The sequence below is a fragment of the Lates calcarifer genome, linkage group LG6 (assembly GCF_001640805.2).
Source record: "Lates calcarifer isolate ASB-BC8 linkage group LG6, TLL_Latcal_v3, whole genome shotgun sequence".
NCBI classification, from domain to species: Eukaryota; Metazoa; Chordata; class Actinopteri; family Centropomidae; genus Lates; species Lates calcarifer.
The window spans coordinates 22,810,178-22,831,329 of NC_066838.1; the positions used below are offsets into that span (position 1 = coordinate 22,810,178).

Below are 21,152 nucleotides of genomic sequence, written 5' to 3' on the forward strand. Positions count from 1 at the left end.
ATTGAATCACAAATACCTGATCTAGTTCAGATTGATCATGGGGATGAAGTAAGGGACAGAGAGTGACACTTAAAATCTGGGAGATGAATCACTTTGAAAGGATAGGTCAAAGGCAAAAGTAGGAGGAGTACAAGGTTTACCAAGGTTATTAGGGACAGACCAAGAAAAGCAGTGAGGCCTTTAGTGATGCTCTGGTTTCATGTAGAAGCACAGGGTGGAAGAAGAGTTCAGACCTATAGGAGGAAGAGATAAATAGGTAGAAATAGACAGCCGTGCTGGTGCAGAAAACAGAGAAAGCAAGGCAGATAAAGAGCACAAGGTAGGTCAAGATAGAAGTTGTGAGATAGAATGAGAGGAGAGAAAGGTCAAGAGAGAAGCTTGCAACACATGCATGAGAATAAAGAAAGTCAGCACCCTCCATCAAGCATACCCATACAAAAGCTTCTATATACGTATGGTTAACATGCTATTGTGTAGATCTATATCCAGTGGCAACAATGTGTGTGTGTGCATGCAGTTCTCAGTAGTCACTCACTGTGATCTGGAACCAAGCCCTGGCCAGGTCGGAGCAGCAGATGAACTTTACTGCCTCCTGCTTGGATCAGCTCAATTGCTCGAGTGTGTGTGATGCCCTGGGTGGCCTCGCCGTTAATCTCCACTATCTGATCTCCGACCTGTGATGCAGATAATACAAGACAGTGGTCTTTCAGAATTTACCAAACAGGGAATAGTCTTTCAAAGAAGAGCAGAAGTTTTCAAACTATGAGGCACATGGAGGAAGAGACATTAGGCGAAGATAGACATTTGCAAAAAAATAAATTGTAATATAACTCTGAATATGAAGACAAGATACACATATTTTAAGAGTCAGTGTGAGTGACGCATTCTGAGGAAATAATTTGCTTAGAAATCATAGCAAAAATGTCCCTTTATAAGAACTCTGTATAACCATGGGTACACTGCAAACAGGAACAGCTAATAGCTAATTCAGCACACTTTTAATTGTGTCACTTTGCTAAAAATGTAAACAAATATAGGCTAAAAAATGGGTCTCAAGTTGCAGCAAACAGCTGACTAGGTGACTCCATGGCAACATTATACCTCCTGTTTATATTCCAATGTTGATATACATGAGAATTGTAGTTCCAAAACTTGAAGAACATCATTATCTACCAAATAGAAATAAGACCAACAATAATGACAACAGTGACAAAATCCATAATTCTTAACTTTTTGGAGAGGGGTTATTGGGGTGGTGTAGTTGTCTTCATTTTGTTTGATGGAGAGCCAACAGTGTCAGACTCTGAAAAGTCCTATATAAAAATGAAGTATTACCCAGTTTATTCTGAGGATAGAGACAGACTAGTAAGATAACTCACATGTATCCTGCCATCTTTAAGAGCAGGTCCATCCTCAGCCAGTCTCAAGATGAACAGACCCATGTTATACTCCTTCCCTCCCCTCAGACTGAAACCGAAGCCTCGCTGACTGCGCTCCAGCTCCACCACAAAACAGCCCTGTAGTTCACAGACAAGAGTATGAGTTTTAGAGACTGGAGCACTTCTTGACTGGCAGGCGATGAAGGTTCTAACCAAAGCCCATTTAGCCCAGTGACCTTAAAAGAATTTGCTGGTAAATTGCAAGCACATATTGTTTATTGAGAACTGAGCAACGTTGGCTTTGGTCTTACCTGTTTAGGACCTGATGTGATGAGTGCACCCATCTCTCTTTGCAGAAGAGAGTTCTTCATCTCACTGTCACCATTCCTACCCCAAAAAAGACCATTATAATGTGACCCACATACTGCAAATAACTAGTATATTTAAGTATATTTAACCTTGTTTCAATACAGTGTGGTACAGTATCTCCTGAATATCCTGAGATGAGAATGGAATATCAGCACACAAATAGCATATAAATAATGTATATAATATATAAGTGTGGAAACAGTAAAACTAAAACAATAAATGCAGTAATGTAAAAAAACCCAGATATATATGTATAAAGCCCTATAAAAAATGCCTACAATTTCAACATGTTATATATCTGATATAGGGCAATCTGTGCATAAACTGTCCTCCCTTGGATATGCCTTCACCAACTTGTATCATTTAGTACTGATGCCTGTATGTAAGCTACAGCCCATGAAAAGCAGAGATGTTCTACACTGTGAAGAGTAGAGAACAGAGAATGAGTCTAATTCTCTTCTCTCTCTGCTGTGTCCAGTGTGATCCACACACTGCCACGCCTTCATTACAGCAGCACGAGCCTCTTTCTGATGGTTTCATTATGCAACGCACAGAGACCAATGTAAATCCTTCAAAGAGCCGTGTTGCTTTTACAGTTCAGTGGCAGATAACAGGGGCATACTTTAATGCTTCACAGAGCTCATTAGAATGCCTTTGTGGGAAGTTAGCTGTGCCAACACACTAAAAGAGTCTAGGCCTTCTTAGCAGCTCTGGCATGGAAAAGAGTTTACACACTTCGTGCCGTCAAGCTGACAGCCTCAGCTCATAGTTTGGGCTGACCCAAGGCATGTGTTGGAGATTAGACAGAGAGGAGGAAGGGCACTGCCAAAGGATGGACAGAGGGTTAAATGAGGAGGAGAGGAACACATGCTGATAGGCAGTGAAACGGAGAGGGTGAGGGCGAGAAATGATGATGGAGAATTGCTGCTGCAGCAATGGATTAAAAAGTCTGACACAGGTAATCTTGTTTTAAAAGGAAGATCAAAGAGGAAGTGAGACACCCTATTAATCTGTCTCTTTTTCTTTGCTTCGCCAGCCAAACAGTGACCATGGGGGGATTTTCTGTCTTTCCGGATAACAAGGAGAGTGTGGGCCACAAGAATTGGTAATAGGCTACACTGAAGCACAAACCAGAGTCTGCTTTGAGAGGATTGGGGCTAATTTATGGTTTAAGTGGCAGAACCTGTATTAGACTGTCTCCAGTGCATGCTGACAAGCCTTTGTGAATGCTTTTGCTTGTATGGGAGAAATGTGTGTATACTCGTACCTGTCTGGATAGCTGGGAGGCTGTTGGCCCACAGCTCTGTGTTGTGCCGAAGGGCTCTGCTTGGCTGAATTAGTTCCAGATGGAGGAGCACTGTCTGTAAAAATGCAATACATACAGCACACCCATTTAGTATGACACGCAAGACCACTGTCTTGTCTCAAAACCTCCTCTGACTTCTTTCATGTAAAAGTTGAGAGCATCAACATTCCCATTATCTTATTCACAGAACTAAGACATTCTCTGTGTCAACCTACCATCCTCAGGCACAACAGTGAGGGTGACAGAATTGCCGGCATCCTTGATGAGCTGCACGATATCATTGTGAGACAGCTCCATGATGGACCGGCCATTGACAGCAGAGATGCGGTCTCCCACCTTCATCTGACCTATACGGTCAGTAGGACTGCCCTCAATAATACGGCCAATCTTGTGAGGTATGACTGAAACAGAGAAACACAGAGAAATGAAAACCAGTTGTTTTGTATGTCTCATTCAACAAACCCAACATCCAGATATTACTTTCAAATAACAAAGCAAACACTTGTGGCATTGTACGCAGAGCTGTTACATAAATCAAATTAAGAAGCAGTTTAAGGTAAAAAGCTAAAAGATAACAAGTGTTACTGCAATTTATCCTGATCCTTTCAACCCATGCAAGTGGAGGGGTCAGGGGATCACCAAAGTCATTAGGATACATCCTCTGGAGGTGAATGTCTAACTTTTGTGCCAATACATCTACTACATGTGCAGCAGTTTCACTGAAAATTCTGCTGTTTGCATTAGATGAAAAGTCAGGGGATCATCATAGTCAGTAGAGGCTTCATCAGATGTCACAGATGTCTGTACAAACTTTCATGGTAAGCCATCCATTAGTTGCTGAGGTATTTATGGCTAAAACCCAATAAATGCCAAACTTTTGTGGGAAAAGATATGGAGAGCCATTAGCTGAAAATTGTATATAGGATGTGTTTTTGTTTATTTCTGACCTCCAGGTGGGGGCTTGCTCTTTGAGGTGAGGATGACAAAACCGAAGCCCTCGTTGTCTTTGCGCTGCAGGGTAACGTCAAAGCACTCTGGTCGAGAGGGCTGGGCTTGCTGGACGGCGTTTGGCACCTCAACACGAGGCATCTTGGGAGAGCTGTTGACCAAGGCGGATGCTACCTGGTGGGGCTGCTGGCTGCTCTCCTCCTCTCCACCACCTTCTGACAAATGACAATTGACAGAAACATGATGGAGATTCTTACACCTATGCATCTGGGTGATATCAAGCTGCTAAGCCGCTACTGTATGTCTTAACTGATATGCAGTCACCAACAGGGCAACATAAATGTTTATTTTGAACAGAGGTCATTCCAGTTACGGTGACATACATTTTAATCCATGAACAATTATTCATATTCCCAATTTGTCCTTCTTGAGATCCTTCCATAAATGATTCAAAACACAGTGGCTCAGCCTTTTTGCTGCACTTATTGCACACATGAAATACAAGACTGTCAACTCTACACTTGAGATGAAAGCCCCTTACAATTTGTTATTCATAAGACAAGCTGATCCACCTCAATCTCTCTTCATTGTACGCTTGTTTTGCTGAGTCCCTGTTTTGTCAGCCAGCATCAGGGAATCTCTTTCTAAACCCCTGCTTTGAAAGCATAAACCCTTACATGACTGATGCTTAATTTCTGCAACGTGATCAAAGCTGTTGTTGCAATACATCAAATCCAAAGTAATTTCAAAAAGTGCTTGTACTATTCATGGAGCGTGTATTTGTGAGGATAAACAAGTCTGAATGCAGCAGGGGTTTGTGCTGCTGAAAAGGAAAACTCAGCATATTCTTTTTTTTTCTCCATCCTTTGAGATGTAATTCAACTCTTCCAGCTGATCTAATCTGCACTGTCCTTCACACAACTCCAATCAGCCCCAACACAAAGCATACAACCTTCAACTGTTTATTGTGAGCCAATTGTGCTGTTGAAGGGGATGAAAATTTTTCATACACATTTGTTTTAAGTAAATACAGAATCCTCTTTCAAAACTTTTTTTTCTCTTCAGGAAAACATAGAATAACATCCTAAAAGCAAATTGTGCTCAAACTTCATTTATTCAAATTTATCCGCAAGGAAATCATCCAGAACAAATTTAAAGGATTAGTTAAAAAAAATCCCAGATTAAAGCTTTTGCTCAGAGGTTCTCCTCCAGCATGCTGATCTAAACAAAAGCAGAAAAGTGCTCTGAAAGAAATATAGAGATGATTACTCAACAGCAGACCTACCTGAGTGTGCCAGTTTTCTGCGGACTGTGAGCATGACTTGGCCGTTGCGGGCGGCATTGGTCATCAGCTCCAGCACTTGTTTGTGTGATTTGCCCTTGACTGGCACACCGTCTATACACAGCAGCTCATCCCCTGCCCGCAAGCGCCCGTCTTTCTCAGCTGCGCCGAGTGGCACGATGGCACCAATGTACACCTGCGGAGGCAATGGGATATAAGAAAAACAGCTTGACACACTGACCCGAGCCTGAGTGAGCATGAAGATTGACTGGCATTATGGTAAATAAATCCTCACAGTTGCTTTGAGCTTATGATGCTGTGTTTCCTATGTGCAAAACAGGTTTCCTCTTATTTTATTTTTTTTACAATCTATTTCCCCATTGTCCTACAGCAGTGGCAGAAATTCTATTGGTAACTGAATGCAGCGCAAATATTGATTTGCTTGGTGTCTGACTGGCACTCTCCAGTATCTGAGGATTTGGGATTCTAGCAGCATGCAAAACCTGCCTGTAAACAGCTGGACTGTGCTGGGCTGCTACCTACCGGCTGATCCGGCCCCTCGCCTCCAAGGACTCTGAAGCCAAAGCCTGACTCCTGGTTCCTTTTGATGAACACATCCAGGTCCTTGGTGTTAGGAGCTAAAGAGAGGAGAGAACAGCGAACAGCCATGTATGAGGTGTTGCTGATCATGTGGGAAAAGCATATATAAAGCAGTGGTTCTCAGCCAGGCCAGGGAGTTCTGAAATTATTTAATGAGTTAAACAATGTATGACAACAATGTACATACTATTGCTTAGATCATTTATCAAATAAAAATAAACTATTTTCACATTATAGCTTCTATGTTGTCTCTGTATTATTATTGTACCATTTTAAAAAAGTTCAACTCTCATAATTTGTGATGAGCACCATTATTTTTGACAATATATTATTAAGTGATAAACTGAAAAATGTTTGCTAAATGAAAGGAAAATATTACTTGCAAGTCTATGGTCCTGAGCCATGAGGACTAAAAATCAATCTGAACACTCACGCTTGCTGTCCAACATGGCCTTGGACTTGAGGTAGAGCTCAGATGCGTCCAGTTTGGGTGAAGACGAGCGCAGGGTGTTGGTGGGGAAGGAGAGCGGGTTGGGGGGTATCTCCGGTTGACTGAGGGTCTCTGTGCTGCTGATTATCTCCTGCCACTGCGGCTGCATTATAGGCTGGGAGGATGGATGGGACAGTTGCTGGGGCACAGGATGGGATGCCTGTTGAGGAGTAGGCTGGGACATGGGTTGGGACATGGGAGCTGTGCACTGCAAACACAAAAACAAGGGGTGTGATATATTGATAATCAGAAACCCTGACTATGACTTCATGTCAACTAGTTTTCTGGAACACTAAATTTATTCCTATCCCTTTTTTAAATAATACACTATATAATAAATTCTATGAATTTATGTTATATATTCTGTCTAAGTGAGGGGGGCAAGTATGGCAGGGACATAGATTTAAGGTGGGACTACCCTCCAGAATGACAAACTACTGCACTGCTCTGAATTTTTAAAACAGTGCATGCACAGGGAATAATTCAGTGCTGAACTGATAAGTATGAGTAAGCCTGTTGCTGCCTCAGCTCCTCTCTATTTTAAGAGTGCAACATGGAGGAGCAGCACAGGAACAAGCTGTTGAACATGGCATATCATCTTAAACACCCATACACAGAGGGATGTTAAGTTGCTGTTTGCCAGGAGCCAGCATATTTACCCACATGCAGTTCCAGAAATAACAGCCTGGCTAATGTGGGCTCCCTGAATAATGTAGCTAACAACAGCTACCACGGCACACACACTGAGTGGTGCTTGCGGGTAGCCAAGATGAAGTAAAAACCTTTTTCTGTTTAATAATTCAGCAGCAGTTTTATCATCAGTTTATTCTTTGTTTCACTCTATAAGACGCGACTCACCGGTTTCAGTGATTTCACAGGAGATGTCTGACCTGTAAGCAGAGATGTAGAGGTGGAGATTAAATTCTAAATTCAGTTCATTAAGAAAACAGCAGTAAACATCTATTATCACACACATGGCTTAAAGGCTTAGGGATGAGTTGTACCTCACTACTGTATATTCTTCACTCTACTGACCTATTGGCCTTCAGTGGTAGGGCTTCACAGTACATCTCCTTGTTCTTATGCAGACTGCACCTGCTTCTGCACTTTGTCACTTAGTATACCTCACTTAGTAAACCTCACTTCTCTCTCCTATCTGTATTTAAAATTGAGAATTGGCCAGTAGGGGACAGTATAATCCGGTAGCAAAAATAGTATACATGTCACTATGGGATGGGTGACGCAGAGGTGACTCTAAACCATGGGAAAACATACACTTGTCTGGGTTAAACCTGCCAGCTGTTTGCTATACTACTAGAACACTGTAAACACTGTCACTGGCTGCAGCTTTTCAGATTTTAGACGTCTCAACAAAACTGAATAAATAAAATGCTTTAATGAATGGAAAAAAAATTAAGCTTGATTATTTCCTTTTTAAATTTGTATATGGTAAATGTATTGGCTGTATCTCCTGCTGACAGCCCCTGATCATATCATATGTTAAGCACTGAGCACAGTACATATCCCACTGGGAAGGGCATTTGGTCTCATTTCCAGATTTAAATCCAGAACAGGGAGCAGGGCCAAATAATTTCCTGTTTCATTTCTCTCCGCTGCTGTAATCGGAAGGGAGTTCTTGCCCCTGGCTGGGAGTAAAGCCTAACCTAATCCTGGTCTGTGGGTGACCTGAGGGAAGCCCTGCAGCGTTGCTCCTTTTAGTCCTGGAAAGCTGTGATCTCTTGTTCCTTTTAAAGCAGTAACACACGCACACCCTACATATGCACATGTACCATAAAACACATATAAGGCAAAAAGTTAATAACAGCAGCACATACACACACATACAAACACACACACACACACACACACACACCACACACACACACACACACACAGAGGACATGCCCCTGGAGCTCAGAGCAGAGCCCAGCTGAGTACATCTGATATGTGGGTGCAACACTGATTTCTTGAATCTAGGCTACTGCACTGCAGTAAAGGCAAAAAGGAAGAAGCCCTTCAAATCAGTGAAAGCCTCAAGTAAGAAGAAGGGCAATGATTGCCCACCATGCTCTGTCTCTCCTGCCTTGCTTCTCGCTTTCTCTCTAAGCAGCAAGTGAATCACCAAAACTGCCATTTCTCTGCGCCTTCCCAGCATAGTTCACCATGTGACTAAGCATGACTTGCTCCCTGTTTGGGAAGGCGCATGGTGGGTGATGCAGAGTTAGTGTGGACCAGAGCGTGAAATTGCTTTATTTAACATTGGGAGAGTCTGTGTGTCCAAGTAATATCCACAGAACACCACAATGCTGTTATTTATAAATTAAAACATTGGTTGTGTTACGTTAAATCTCGCCTCAGCTGGGCAGACCTTTGTCGGTGCTGGTTGCTTTCTCACTGTCTTAAAATATTAATTTCAAAATCCAGTGGGTGGCTTCTTACCCCTATTGTTTCACTCATTGCTTTCTTTCGGGAAAAAGGAAAAAAAAAAAAGAGAGAAACAGACTATGGGCGACACAAAGCTGTGTGGGGATTAAAATGATTTCAGAAGCACAGGACTAAACCCCCAGACTATCTCCGGGCACTAACACCTGTTTGTTGTCTGAACAGTAACCTGAGTAGATTAATATAGACAGCAGCGATTTAACAACAGAGATGTCATAGCATCAGTGCTGTAACCCTGCCAGCTGTGACATACTTCTAAGGATTAGTTCAATGTTGCAGGCTTACCTGCAGCTGCAGTGGGCACACAGCAATGTAAACTCATCACTGCCAACTCACCTCCTCTAAGCACCAGCACGTTGACCTCACTGCCCACAGGCAGGTCTTTGAGGATGTCCACCACCTGGGAGTGGCTCAACGTCTGGACATTCTGTCTGTTGATCTCCTTGATAACATCGCCCTTCAACAAGCCGCGGCACCACTGGGCGTCTAGGATCATCTTCACCTTTTGGCCTAGAGGGCAATCAGCGATGGCGAAGCCAAAACCTCCGGGGCCTTTCACCAATGGCACACTCACCAGCTCTGGCTGTAACAGAGTGGGGTCAGGGCCTTCTTGGTTGGGGACATGAGGAAGGTGGTGGTGGTGCTGGTGGGGATGAGGATGGTGGTGGTGGCGTCCTCCGTTGGTCATGGGTGGCACTGTAGCAGTCTGCCTGGAGAGGGTTCCTCCATCTGGGACTGTGTAGTGAGGGTCCTGTGGCGTGGAGGTGGATGGTGAAGGGGAAGTGTCCTTGGAGGCCTCCTCACTGTTGCTGGAGTCCTCAGGCAGGGGGTAGCCCCGGCACAGGACCATGTCCACATACTGGTTGACCGGGATGGACTGGAACATCTGCACCACATCAGCATGAGTCTTCCCCAGCACACATGTCCCATTGATGTCCACAATCACGTCACCTACAAGAAGAACAAAGAGCTTTCACACATTTGTGAAATGGCCAAATGTAAGAGGAGTGGGAGCTGTGGGAGGAATGCAAACAATACAAAAATTGTTTGCATGTATCGCCACAAAAAGACAGAAGGGCGTTCAAAATAAAAGAAGAGACAATAACGTCACTGAGAGAGTTATCACAATAAGTGAAATGATAGTTAACTAGCTGGATTGCACAAGTAGAATCTGTATCTGTTCTTCTCTGCTCTTCCAACTCTCTAATGCTAATGGGATGGAGAGAGCAAAGGAGAGAGTAAAATAGAACAAGATCACTGACATGCTGTTCTCTTCTTCCTCCTTTCATCTCCTTGTGAGAGGGGAGACTCTCATCACCCCTGGCCTGGCTGAGATATAGGCCTGGATGGTCGGCTGAATTGCTGACTGGCTAGTTGGCTAAAAGCCCAGAGGAGGATTCAGCCCACCTACGCAATCAATACCCTCTCCTAGCAAACACAGCTAAGGTTTCACTCTTGAAATGAGCTCCACATCCCAATGTAGTGCCTGTTCAGACCCACTATACATAGTTCTAATGACTTATCTCGTAACTAAGAATCCACAAGATAACAGGGGTATGGTAAGTGAAAGATGTAGTGTCAGAAAGTTCAAATATTCTACATTTAACAAAAATAAATGCTCCTGGCCTATAGTCAGTAAGACTTCCATCCAAAAGAAAGATACACAAAGTTGTTGCAGTCCACTGCTTGCTATTATAACCCAGTGAAATTAATTACATTAATTTTTTTGTTAAATCAATTACCCTCCTTCCCAAGGGAAATGAAATATTGAAAATAATTACTGTCTCTGTTCCACTTTCATGGTGATTCTCAGCAGCAGCACTAGTGTGGCTGTAAGAGCGTTCAATGCAATCAATATAACTGTAATGTGAATCCTGAGGCACTTCACTAACAGTAATTCAAATGACTAAAATCATCATGCCTGCAATCACAGTATTTATTTATACAATAAAAGGGAATTTACTGCACTACTAACATGTGGGTGCTCCTACTGTAACACTAGTGAGACTGGCAAAGCTGCATGTAGCTAACATGTCTTTTGCAGGCTCTAGATGCACATGCTTTAGACAAGCATGGCTGTCACCCTCTAGCCATGAAAAGACATCCAGTCTGCAAGCCTATTAAAACCTCTAATATATGATTGCATATAAAATCTTGGTGTCGACCATAAACGGAACATGTGCTTTATTGACAGAAGTTTCCTATTTTAGATCTGCTCCACTGAACACTGCCTATAAACATTTGTCATTGCTTCATCAAGCAATGTGACATTCACAGTGAAGTGCCTGATCCGTGTTTTTTTCTCTCAATGTGTTTGTTTGTGTGTGCTCAGGGTACATAAAACTGTATTATGCACAGTTCGCATGCTGATGCCAAGCTAGAGTGTCACTGTGATGCATAGGCATGCACGCCAGTTAAATAGTGTACATGTGAATGTGACACTGGATTATGTTTTGTTTGATTAGACAAGTAAAAAAAAAAAAGCCTATTTGTCTTCTGAGCTCTTCTTTGTAGCAGTTCCTCCTTGTATGACTTTGCATTAGGGTCATGTACAGCAGGATGACCTCTAACCTGTAAGCCAGAGTGCAATCCAGATGCAAGAGTGCACTTTTATAAACATCAAGTTGGTGGGGGAAGATTACCTGAGGCGATCTTGTTGTCATGCGCAGCAGGCCCATCTGGAAGGATGTTTTTGACCTGAAGGAACTCATCAGGTCGATCACCTCCGATGATGGTGAACCCAAAGCCTTGGGGACTTTTTCTAAGCGCTGTCTGCAGGATGGAGCCCTGCAGCTGAGATGGATCTCGTGTGAAGCCCCGCACTCCCCTACCAGGCTCCTCTGTTACAGGAATGATGGAGGAAAAAAGAGGAGACAGATTGACAAGAGGTAATGGACAAGAAAATGGGGAAAAAACTAACTGGTCTTACTACTGTAACTATTTTATGCTAAAATTCTTTTGTTTCCCACTCCAAGTCTAACAATAAAGAGTGAGATATAAAATTAAGCTTTTATATAAAATTTGAAATGAAGTCAGTGCCATTAATTCTATAGATGAAAGCAGCACATCTTTAAAGTTCACAGGTTTTACGTGTGGTGCAGCATGTATGTGTTGTGGAAAATGAGCATGGGATATGAAAGGGAAGGAGTAAACCTTGTTCACAAATTGCCATCTGTATCCATCATAACAACATTTGCACAGTGACAACACGTCTGACAGTACATCACTCACTGCTTGTAATTATAAAAACACTCCAAGAACTCGCAATTTAAGTGCAAACTCAAATACAATCACACACACACACATACACACAAAACCTGCGAATCTGAAGCTAGTAAACATCCAGTTATTACAAAATGTCTATACTTTGCCCCAGTCTCACTGCAAACAACCAATTCCTTTCTCAGCGATGATAAATCTGTCCTAAAATGCACCTGACATTTTCCAGGTAAACTTTTCATTGCAAATTTCCTTTGTGGTGCCTGCAGGATGTGTAAATGGGGCAACTTCATAGAAGACAGGAAAGGAATTATATTAGACAATGTGTGTGTGTGTGTGTGAGTGAGTGAGAGAGAGAGAAAAGAGAGCAAGATAAGAGCGATGAGACAGAAAGAGACAGAGAGAAATAGAGTTAGCCTTGACAGAAAGAGGGAAATTCTAACTAAATCCTGACTTGCCCCTCCCTGTGGTGTGAGCCTATGAGATTGTGAGTTATGTGCAGTGTCCCTGCATGCTGGGCTTCTTCTCCGACAGTTCCCACACTGATAGATGGTGGGACATCAATCTCATTAGGGAGGGTACAGAAAGAAGCCCCCTCCCTTCTCCCCCTGCCTTCTACACCACACTCAATGTGTCATGGGATTGTGATTTGCATAACTGCATAGCAATTGGCAAATGAACGTGACCATGCTGAAGAAAAAAAAAGGGATTATGCCAAGTATGATTAAGATGACATTCCTGCTCTGGAGCTGTGCCAGAGTGATATTTCAAGACTGCACTGTATATCTAATTTAATGTTGTGCAAGTGTACACGTGCAAAAACATGACCTTTCTCATGACAACTTAAGGTGTCAGCATGTGTGTAGTATGAATGCTTTTGACAGCATTCCATGTTCACACAATACAACAAGAACCTGTCGACATTTTTCTCATGTGATCACCACGAAAGCAACTCTGACAGAGGAGTAGGGAGAGAGGGGGGAGTGGGACAGGGAGGGGGCTACACACCAACGCCATGTTTACATGCTCTTGATTAAGCCATGGGCCACAAAGGGGCAGTCTGTATTCTCAGGGGTGAAGTGATTATATGAAATGTCAGACAGGATTGTCAGCTGCTGTAATTATGGCTGAACATAGTGCTGCGCTTTGCTCCTCTGCTCTGCAGCATTGTCTGGGAGGTCAGGCTAGCCAGCCTTGTCAAAACAGTGTTTAGAAGCCACCTCACGCACGTCACACACACGCTTGCACAAGACCACTAGCCATTAATTCTCATTAACAAGGGTGGGAAGGTGCAGAATGGGCACAGGGGAGGCAGTTGAAGCTGCAGGCGGCGGTACACAGAGGCAATATCATCCACAGACTGCAGAGCGGCTCAGCTGTGGGAGATGGGGTCTGCATGCAACAGAGTAAGGCAGACAGTTCTGTCCAAGGGGTGTCTGAAATACAGAGGCTCGTTTGAATACTAATGCAGTTATGCTTTGTGTGTTTGTGCACAGAGGAGTATAATAATTCTTACTCATGTTAAAACAACACAGGGCTTCTGCCTCTCAGACCTTTTCATTGACTGGGAAGAGGGTGATTGGACAGTCGGCATTCACCACAGGTGGTAAATGATGAACAGATGACCCAGTAGAAATGCAATTTATGATCATGAGTCACTTTCAACCGCAGTCACCTCTTTCTCCTTGTCTGTCTCTCCTCTCTCCCTCCCTTCCTCTGTTCTAACGAGAGATCTTTGAACTGTGGTGAATGACTGGGGCAAAAGCATTTTCAAAGAGACCTCGGAGCCCTCCCTATTTCATATCTACTTGTCAAAATGAATTCAGCCGCCCAGTGAAGCGCTGCTCCATTATTCAAATTGAATATCATTGCTTCAGAGGCTATGGGCTGTTTATCAGCAGCCTGTCAACTGTTAGAACATCTTCCAGACAGACATCTCAGCATGAAGGAGATGATAAAAGTGCTCCAGTATTTGGATAACGCATCTAATACCTTGTTATATAGGTTTTTTCTTCACTGAACAAAAAGCTAGAACTACAGAGCCGGAACTTATGTCTTTATAAAACTGTTGCCTGTGCTGCACCTTATCGAATGGCAGAATGAGGCAGGAACATAGCCCAAAGTAAAAGTTACTGACCTAAAGCATACTGGGCCAAACTGACTCTTAGTGCCAACCTTTGATAAGTTAACCACGCATTGACTTCAACCATTTATGTCTTTGAAAACCATTATGTGTAATAAAATTTTGCATGGTTATGGCTGAAATCTCTGCTTGATAGATCTTGCTGTAAGACTGCTAAATAATACAAGAGCTCCACTGTCAGTGATGGATGTGTTTTGATATGATATGAGCAAAGAAACTAACAAGACTAAAGAGTCTGTGCTGGCAGCTCTCTGAAACTGTACTTCCACATACTGTGCTTCCATGCACAGCTGTGCCTTGAGCTAAATGCTAATGTTAGCATGTTAACATGTTTACAATGACAATGCATGTGTGGTGATATTAGCTTACCACATTTACCATCTTAGCATACTAACATTTGTTAATTACCACTAAACACAAGGTGGAGCTGAGGCTGATGGGATGGCATAAGTTTTGGAGGTTTTTGATGATAAGTAAAAATTTGGAGCAAACAATTGTGACCTGATGATGACACTAGATTAAAAGTTACCCTGAGGAGTACATAATAGGCTGAACCGGATTTTATGGCAATCCATCCAATAGTCGAGACATTTCACTCAAAACCACAGTTGGCAAGCTCATGGTGGGAAGTCAGGGTTTTACCAAAGTTAGTAGGATTCAGTACCAAATTCCATGTCAGTCCATCAAATAGCTGTTGAGATATTTCAGCCTGAGTCAAAGGGATAGGCCAACCAACTGACCAATTACCCAACAATGCCATCCTTAGAGCCAAGCTACTAGAGTGTCTTAAAATCAAAGGATACATAATATAAAATCTGATTTTGATTTCTCATAAGGATCATTTAAATCAAGACTGAAATTCATCGTATGTGCTACTTTGTGCTCCCCCTCTTTCTCTCTCTCTTACATTCCAGGATGCAATTTAGAGCAAATGATCTCACTTCCTGTCCATTTCCGATGATCAACTAGTTAAAAACTTCCTGGCTCTCAATCTAAACAATGACATTTAATTTAAATATTGCAAAACTGACTCAGGAGCTATTTAAAACGTTCACTTTGTTGACTTTTCCTAATGTTGACTTTTCCTAAACTGAAAAAAAACTTTCATTTTGCCAGTTATGAATTCTTACTTGTTGGTGATGATTTGATGATTTTCAAAATAAACTCGAACTCAAACTTTTCTGTATTAAATTTTCTCCCTACTATTTTTTCCCCATTGCCACTTGTTTACATAAAATTCAGGGAGAAAAAAAAGAAAGAAAGAAATGTGAAATGACAGGATGATCTCACTCAACTGCAGATCCTCACTTGTGAACTACTGTAAACAGCATGTCTGCAGTTTGCTCCAAGAGGACTTGCTTGTGGGTGCAGTTACCTGAGGGTGTGGCTGCTGGTGGTGGTACTCCAGTGGGTGTGTCCACGCTCAACTTTCTCTTTGCTTCCAGGACTGGATTCTCAAACTGGGTCTTCTGGTTGATGTGGCTGCACAAGGGAATAACATCACTGGATGAACAAGATGTATAAAATAGTAGTGGTAGTTACATAAATCTTGACTGTGAATAGCATTCGTGTTGCTGTTTTTCCCTTCTTTTTTTTTGGCATACTGCTCATCACACATCCTGCTATTTTTATTCATTCACTTACCATCGTCAGTTGACTACACACATTCTGAGCTGCCAGCTAATGTTTCTGCTTTGGTATTCATCTGTGGTCTTAACTTTTGGCCTCAGCTTGTCCTCACTGTTGATACTGTTCTTTGTCTGTCATGCAAACTTGTGATTTGACTACGAGGGCTGGGTGTGACATAACCATGCTGGGTAGACGGCACATCATGTAGCACACAGGCTGTTCTAATACAGTATATAAACCACAAATCCAAATCTGTCTGTGCCAAAAGAGTAACACATACAGGGGAACGGAGAGCATGCCTAAACCTCAGAAATAAAAGACTGAACTGACATACCCATTCAAACTAAATTGGATGGAGAGGATCAGTTGCAATCTCTACCGTGATAGTCCACATTGTCATGATGTAAAAAACATCTGCTCAATGCTTTTCAAGCCCAGGATGAAAAGATTTGATTAACTGTAGATAGATGTGAATGGGAATGTGCCCTTTATCATATTACATGCCCAGAGATGGCCTTGATTCCAAAAGTTTCTTAAAATAAACAGCTTTGCAGCTTTACTTTGGGGATTTAACACCAAACTTAATCTAAAAACATTTAATGACTCGCAGGTCACACCTGTGCACTGGAACGTTCCCTGCTACCTAGAGAAATGTCCCTCCACGGTTAGATGGTAATGGAGAGAGGTAGCTCATCTGCGTAATGAGCTTTAACAGTTGTAAATCCCGGCCATGACAGCACAGTGGGAAGACAGAATGCACCGATGCTGCACAGTGAATCAGCCACATGCTGAGACACTGATGGCATATATGTGTGCGTGCGCTTGTGTGCATTCAACAAAAAGTACCCTTCGCTCTTGCTGCGTATGACTCATGCACAGAGATACCCTCCCCATTAAGTCTGAAGAGATAAACATTCCCCTCTCTTTCATTTCCACTCTTTCATTTACTCGCTGCTCTCAGTCTCACTTTCTCACTCCTTAATTGCCACACCTCATGTTTTGTGGTGGCAGTTGAGGAAATAATGAGACTTTGTGTCACACTGTTGCATTTGGTCAGTCATTCACAACAAAATTTGCCAGACAAGGAGACAGAGACAGAGGAGAGGCAGCCTCTCAATGACCCTCTTGCATAAACAGGCATGCTGACCCCCCTCTCCGCCTGCAGGTCTCCCCCTCTTTGTCCACATTAAATGGGACTAAAATGAAACATTGTGCTCTTGTTTACACTTTTGATCAGAATGGAATCTCGCCCTTGTTTCCCCTTTCAGGGACCCTGTACCTTTATTGTCTGCTGTCTTCCTTGTCGCGTCTCTTTCACACACACACACACGCACACGTACATACACACACAAAGCTGTAACCCACCAGTGTTATCAGTACTGACATAATTGCTTTCTGCAGGACTGTGGGAAACTACTGTATTGACAAATGAAGAATATGCACCCATCACAGAGTCCACAAGTCCCCTAAGATTCAACAAAACCACATTTAATGCTTCTATTTATCTGGAACTCAGTGATATGACTTTAAGTTGCAGAAAAAGTGAATATAATAGCGCAGATCTCATAAAAAAATGTATCTTAGTGAAATCAAACATGCAGACACAGCTTCAGAGGACCCTCACAGGTATAGATTGAAGCCCCTGGTAGAGCCTTTTGACTGTAACTTCAGCATAGACACAAAGAGACTGAATATAAGCATGCAGTGAGCCATTTCCTCTACATCCACCACAATTCACAGATGTAGGCCTCTGGGCCCCTTCAGGCACAGGGAGAAGTTTACTCACTCTACATAGTAGGTTCCATACTGGGGGTCCTCAATCTTCTCCCAGCCGTAGGGCAGCTCTGGGGGGAGAACAAACAGGGAAAAAGGAAGACTCAAATCACTTCAGATACTGCTGAGACACTACATGGACAATTGGACACAGGCAACGAGGCACGGTGCTTTGACTGGCAGCATCACGGCACGCTTACCTACACCTACAAGACAGGAGGTCCGCTTTTATTTGTCACTATGTGTTTAGGGTTTAATACACAATATGCAGGGAGAGAACGAGGAATTGCTGAGTTTTTATACAGCCTCCCCAGAAAATAATACCCTTTCTCTCCAGCGGTGTGTACGTGTGCAACATCTTGAGTTTCTGCTGCTGTGTGACAAACACATGCGGCGCAGAGGAGATCTTTACGCAAGAGGGGCCATAGAAAATTGCCTTTTGAGAGATGCTGCACTGATGAGCTCCCTGCATGTGTCCCAGAAGCCATTAGAAGGAGAGGGGCAGGCTGGAGATCAGGGGTTTGTGCTGTGTCACCAGTGTGACTGTGACCAGGCCCGCTCAGCTGTTCAATCCCCGTCTGTTAGCCAGCGCCCCCTTCAGAGAGGCAGGCATGCGGCTCATGCACACACTGCTCTATGCAGCAGGGAGTTGGGATGAAGTGGAAGTGTGTGTGTGGGTAGGGAGAAGAGTATATGAGTGGGACTGAGGGGTGCAAGTGCCCGTGCAAATGTTACTACCACAGAACTATCTGTAGATATTGCCTCACCTCCTTCCTCGCATTTCTCAGGAGGCTTGGCTTTCTTGGCAAGACGTGGGTCCAGCCAGGTAGTGGTCTTGCTGTTGTGACTGAAGTTCAAAGAAGAGGCAGGGTTTTAGGCACAGTAAAAAATCATCCAAAAAACATTTAAGACACCATGACCATTCAGCAATTAGAACTCAGGACTCTCAGGAGCCACCTTACCCACAAGCTATTCCACCACCTCCAACAAACAAACAGAGTTAAAAGCTCCCTAGAAACTGAAAAGTGTGGCTAACTTCTAATCTTCTGGGATAAAATGGCTCGTTAAAGAGGAAAATTTTTAACAAAGCTCAGAGGACCCTTTGAGCTACAAGGCAGCAAGAGAGGGAGACAGAATGATGACAGAGTGATGAGGGAGGAAAATGAGGAATACATAGACCACAAGAAAAGAAAAGAGTGAACAGTTGCAGAGATCATAAAGAGCAGAACTGAGAGAGCAGGTCAGGGGAGGCAAACTCCATTTAGCCTGTTGTTTCTCGCACTGGCAGAATGAGCTATTGATTTAGCAGCGAACAGCAGCACCTGGCTCTCGCAGCGCTTCGGCATTGACTGCTTGCCACACTAACAGGCCAGGTAAACAATGCGGGCCTGCTGCTTTTAGCACCAGCCAACAAACCCTGACATCAAACACAGGGGAAATAAAAGAAAAACTTAATCGAGAACAACATGAAAGCCTACAGATAGCTTCCATGTTCGGCACCTGGTTTGATACAGCACAGAGGAATGTGCTGGATGGGGGGTAGAGAGGACTCACTGCCAGATCTCTCAATATATTTGGCTTACAGTGGCAGAAAAAGACAAACTGGAAGAGCGCTGAGAGTGGGATTAGAGAGTAATCGGACCAAAACAAGGCAGGCAAGTAGCAGTAGAAAGGCTACTTACTCTATGAAATAGACCATGCCGGTCTCTGTGTAGGCCATCTCCCAGTTTTTAGGTAAGGGCTCCTGACTTTCATCCTGTGTGTTCCATACACGCAAGTCCATGGCCCCAGCTGACTGGTTGTAGCTGGGCACTGTCTTCCTCCACTCCGCCTTGTCCTTGTGGTCTGGGGCCCGGCATGGAGAGAGGGACACGGGCATGGAGACAGAAAGAGGAAGGGGTTGGGAGTAGGGGTATGGGAGATGGTAGAAGGAAAAGGAGACAGGAGGTGAGAATGTGGCGCCATTGGAGCTCCTCTGGGCTCCTTGCATCTCTCCCTGCTGCTGCCGCCGCTCGAGCTGCTCTTCGTCTGTACACTGGGTGGACGGTTACATCCACAGGAGAGGAAGGGGTAGAGAGAGAGAGAGAGAGAGAGACAGAGAGAGAACACAGAGAGAGGACGGAAGCACAGCAATTGCCATAGGATTTGCATGTCAGCAGCGATGTACTGGGAACTGCCTCCCAGGCAGGGACAGAGCTGACCAATGCCTCAGCCCAGCTACGAGCACCACATCACAGCTCTATTAGTATCACACGGGCTGGTACATGTGCATGTATTTTCCTAATCTTGACGTGTGTGTGTGTGTGTGTGTGTGTGTGTGTGTGTGTGTGTGTGTGCCTGTCTGTGTGAGGCTCTTATCTGCAGGTTTTCATCTGGCTGTGTATGACCTAGCTCCGTCATGGCATTGAATGCTCTGTCTGTTTGGCTGGGGTAACTGAATGGTAGGGATGGAAAGTGACAGCTGTTGACTGGAGGAAGTCAAGAGCTTTTTGTGCTGAAATTGGGGCCTCTTTTTCATGACTGAACCATGGAGGGGTTTCTCCACTTATAAAGTCAGGATAAATGACTACATACAGACAATTGCTCCAGGCTATGGCCGCTTTCAGCCCTTACTCAGAAATATAAACTGGGGCTGTTGCAAATGTGGGCATGTATGCTTCACAAACAAACAAGAATGCTAAAAGGACACAAAAGAAGAGTGGCTGTTCAGAGTAATGCATGGCAATTATTAAACTACCTTCAAGGCATGGTCATATGTCTTCTGCTACTCCTTTTGCTGTGTGTCCTCACCACTTTAGAAATCCAATCCATCCTCATGTCGACAAAGGTATAATAAACTGTGTTTGAGATGAGACAACTCATGATCTAAGGAATTAGGAGTGACATCCGTCTACAATGAGTGGGTTTTCTTGGCTGGGCTCCACACTGCCATCATGATAGAGATGATGCGTATCTGACAATGTTTCTCTCTTTTGCTCTTGATTGTGAGATGAGCAGCTCATTCTTCACACTCACTGATATATATATATATATATATATATATATATATATATATATATATATATATATATATATATATATATATATATATATATATATATATATATATATATTTTTTTTTTTTTTTTTTTTTTTTTTTTGACTAATTTCTCACAGAGTTAAGATACTTTCCCCTCCCAGAGGTGGTGCATACAATAAACACAACAGTTTTATGATATGAATCATCTTATGCTGTATGTTACAGATGGCTGGGGATCTTTATACACAGTCTGTGATAGTGACAGCAATAACCTGGTAATGACACAGATGCTCTTATTTTCATCACAGTGAGAAAAAGTCCTTGCAGCCTGAACCTGTAGTCGATTCAGGCTGATGTAGTTAAGACACATTCTTGAATTTCTTCTTGCATAAATGTTGAATATTTATTATTTGTCTTTTAAACTATGGTAATTGTGCTGCACATTTTACATGACATTTGGCTAGTTACCCTCAAGAAACACAAAATAGCTAAATTTGTAATGTAATGCAATATGCATGGGACAATAGCTGTTTTTGCAGCACTGGCTCTTCCT

At 43.1% G+C, this 21,152-nt stretch overlaps 1 protein-coding gene across 3 annotated transcripts in view; it reads right to left on the reverse strand.

Moving 5' to 3' along the window:
* magi3a (membrane associated guanylate kinase, WW and PDZ domain containing 3a) overlaps nt 1-21,152 on the reverse strand; it is a 102,476-nt gene that overhangs the window by 3,952 nt on the left and 77,372 nt on the right. For 2 of the 3 annotated variants that reach the window (XM_018684336.2, XM_051071380.1), the window contains 16 exons: nt 19,263-19,425; nt 18,348-18,427; nt 17,594-17,651; nt 15,554-15,660; nt 11,459-11,656; nt 9,153-9,767; nt 7,233-7,264; nt 6,318-6,582; nt 5,828-5,922; nt 5,288-5,480; nt 4,002-4,217; nt 3,270-3,455; nt 3,016-3,109; nt 1,691-1,766; nt 1,380-1,517; nt 536-674 (listed from right to left, as the gene is read on the reverse strand). In XM_018684336.2, coding sequence (XP_018539852.1) covers nt 536-674; nt 1,380-1,517; nt 1,691-1,766; nt 3,016-3,109; nt 3,270-3,455; nt 4,002-4,217; nt 5,288-5,480; nt 5,828-5,922; nt 6,318-6,582; nt 7,233-7,264; nt 9,153-9,767; nt 11,459-11,656; nt 15,554-15,660; nt 17,594-17,651; nt 18,348-18,427; nt 19,263-19,425 — 2,655 coding nt within the window. The remainder of the gene's footprint in view (nt 1-535; nt 675-1,379; nt 1,518-1,690; nt 1,767-3,015; nt 3,110-3,269; nt 3,456-4,001; nt 4,218-5,287; nt 5,481-5,827; nt 5,923-6,317; nt 6,583-7,232; nt 7,265-9,152; nt 9,768-11,458; nt 11,657-15,553; nt 15,661-17,593; nt 17,652-18,347; nt 18,428-19,262; nt 19,426-21,152) is intronic. The other variant, XM_018684406.2, reaches the window with a different exon arrangement.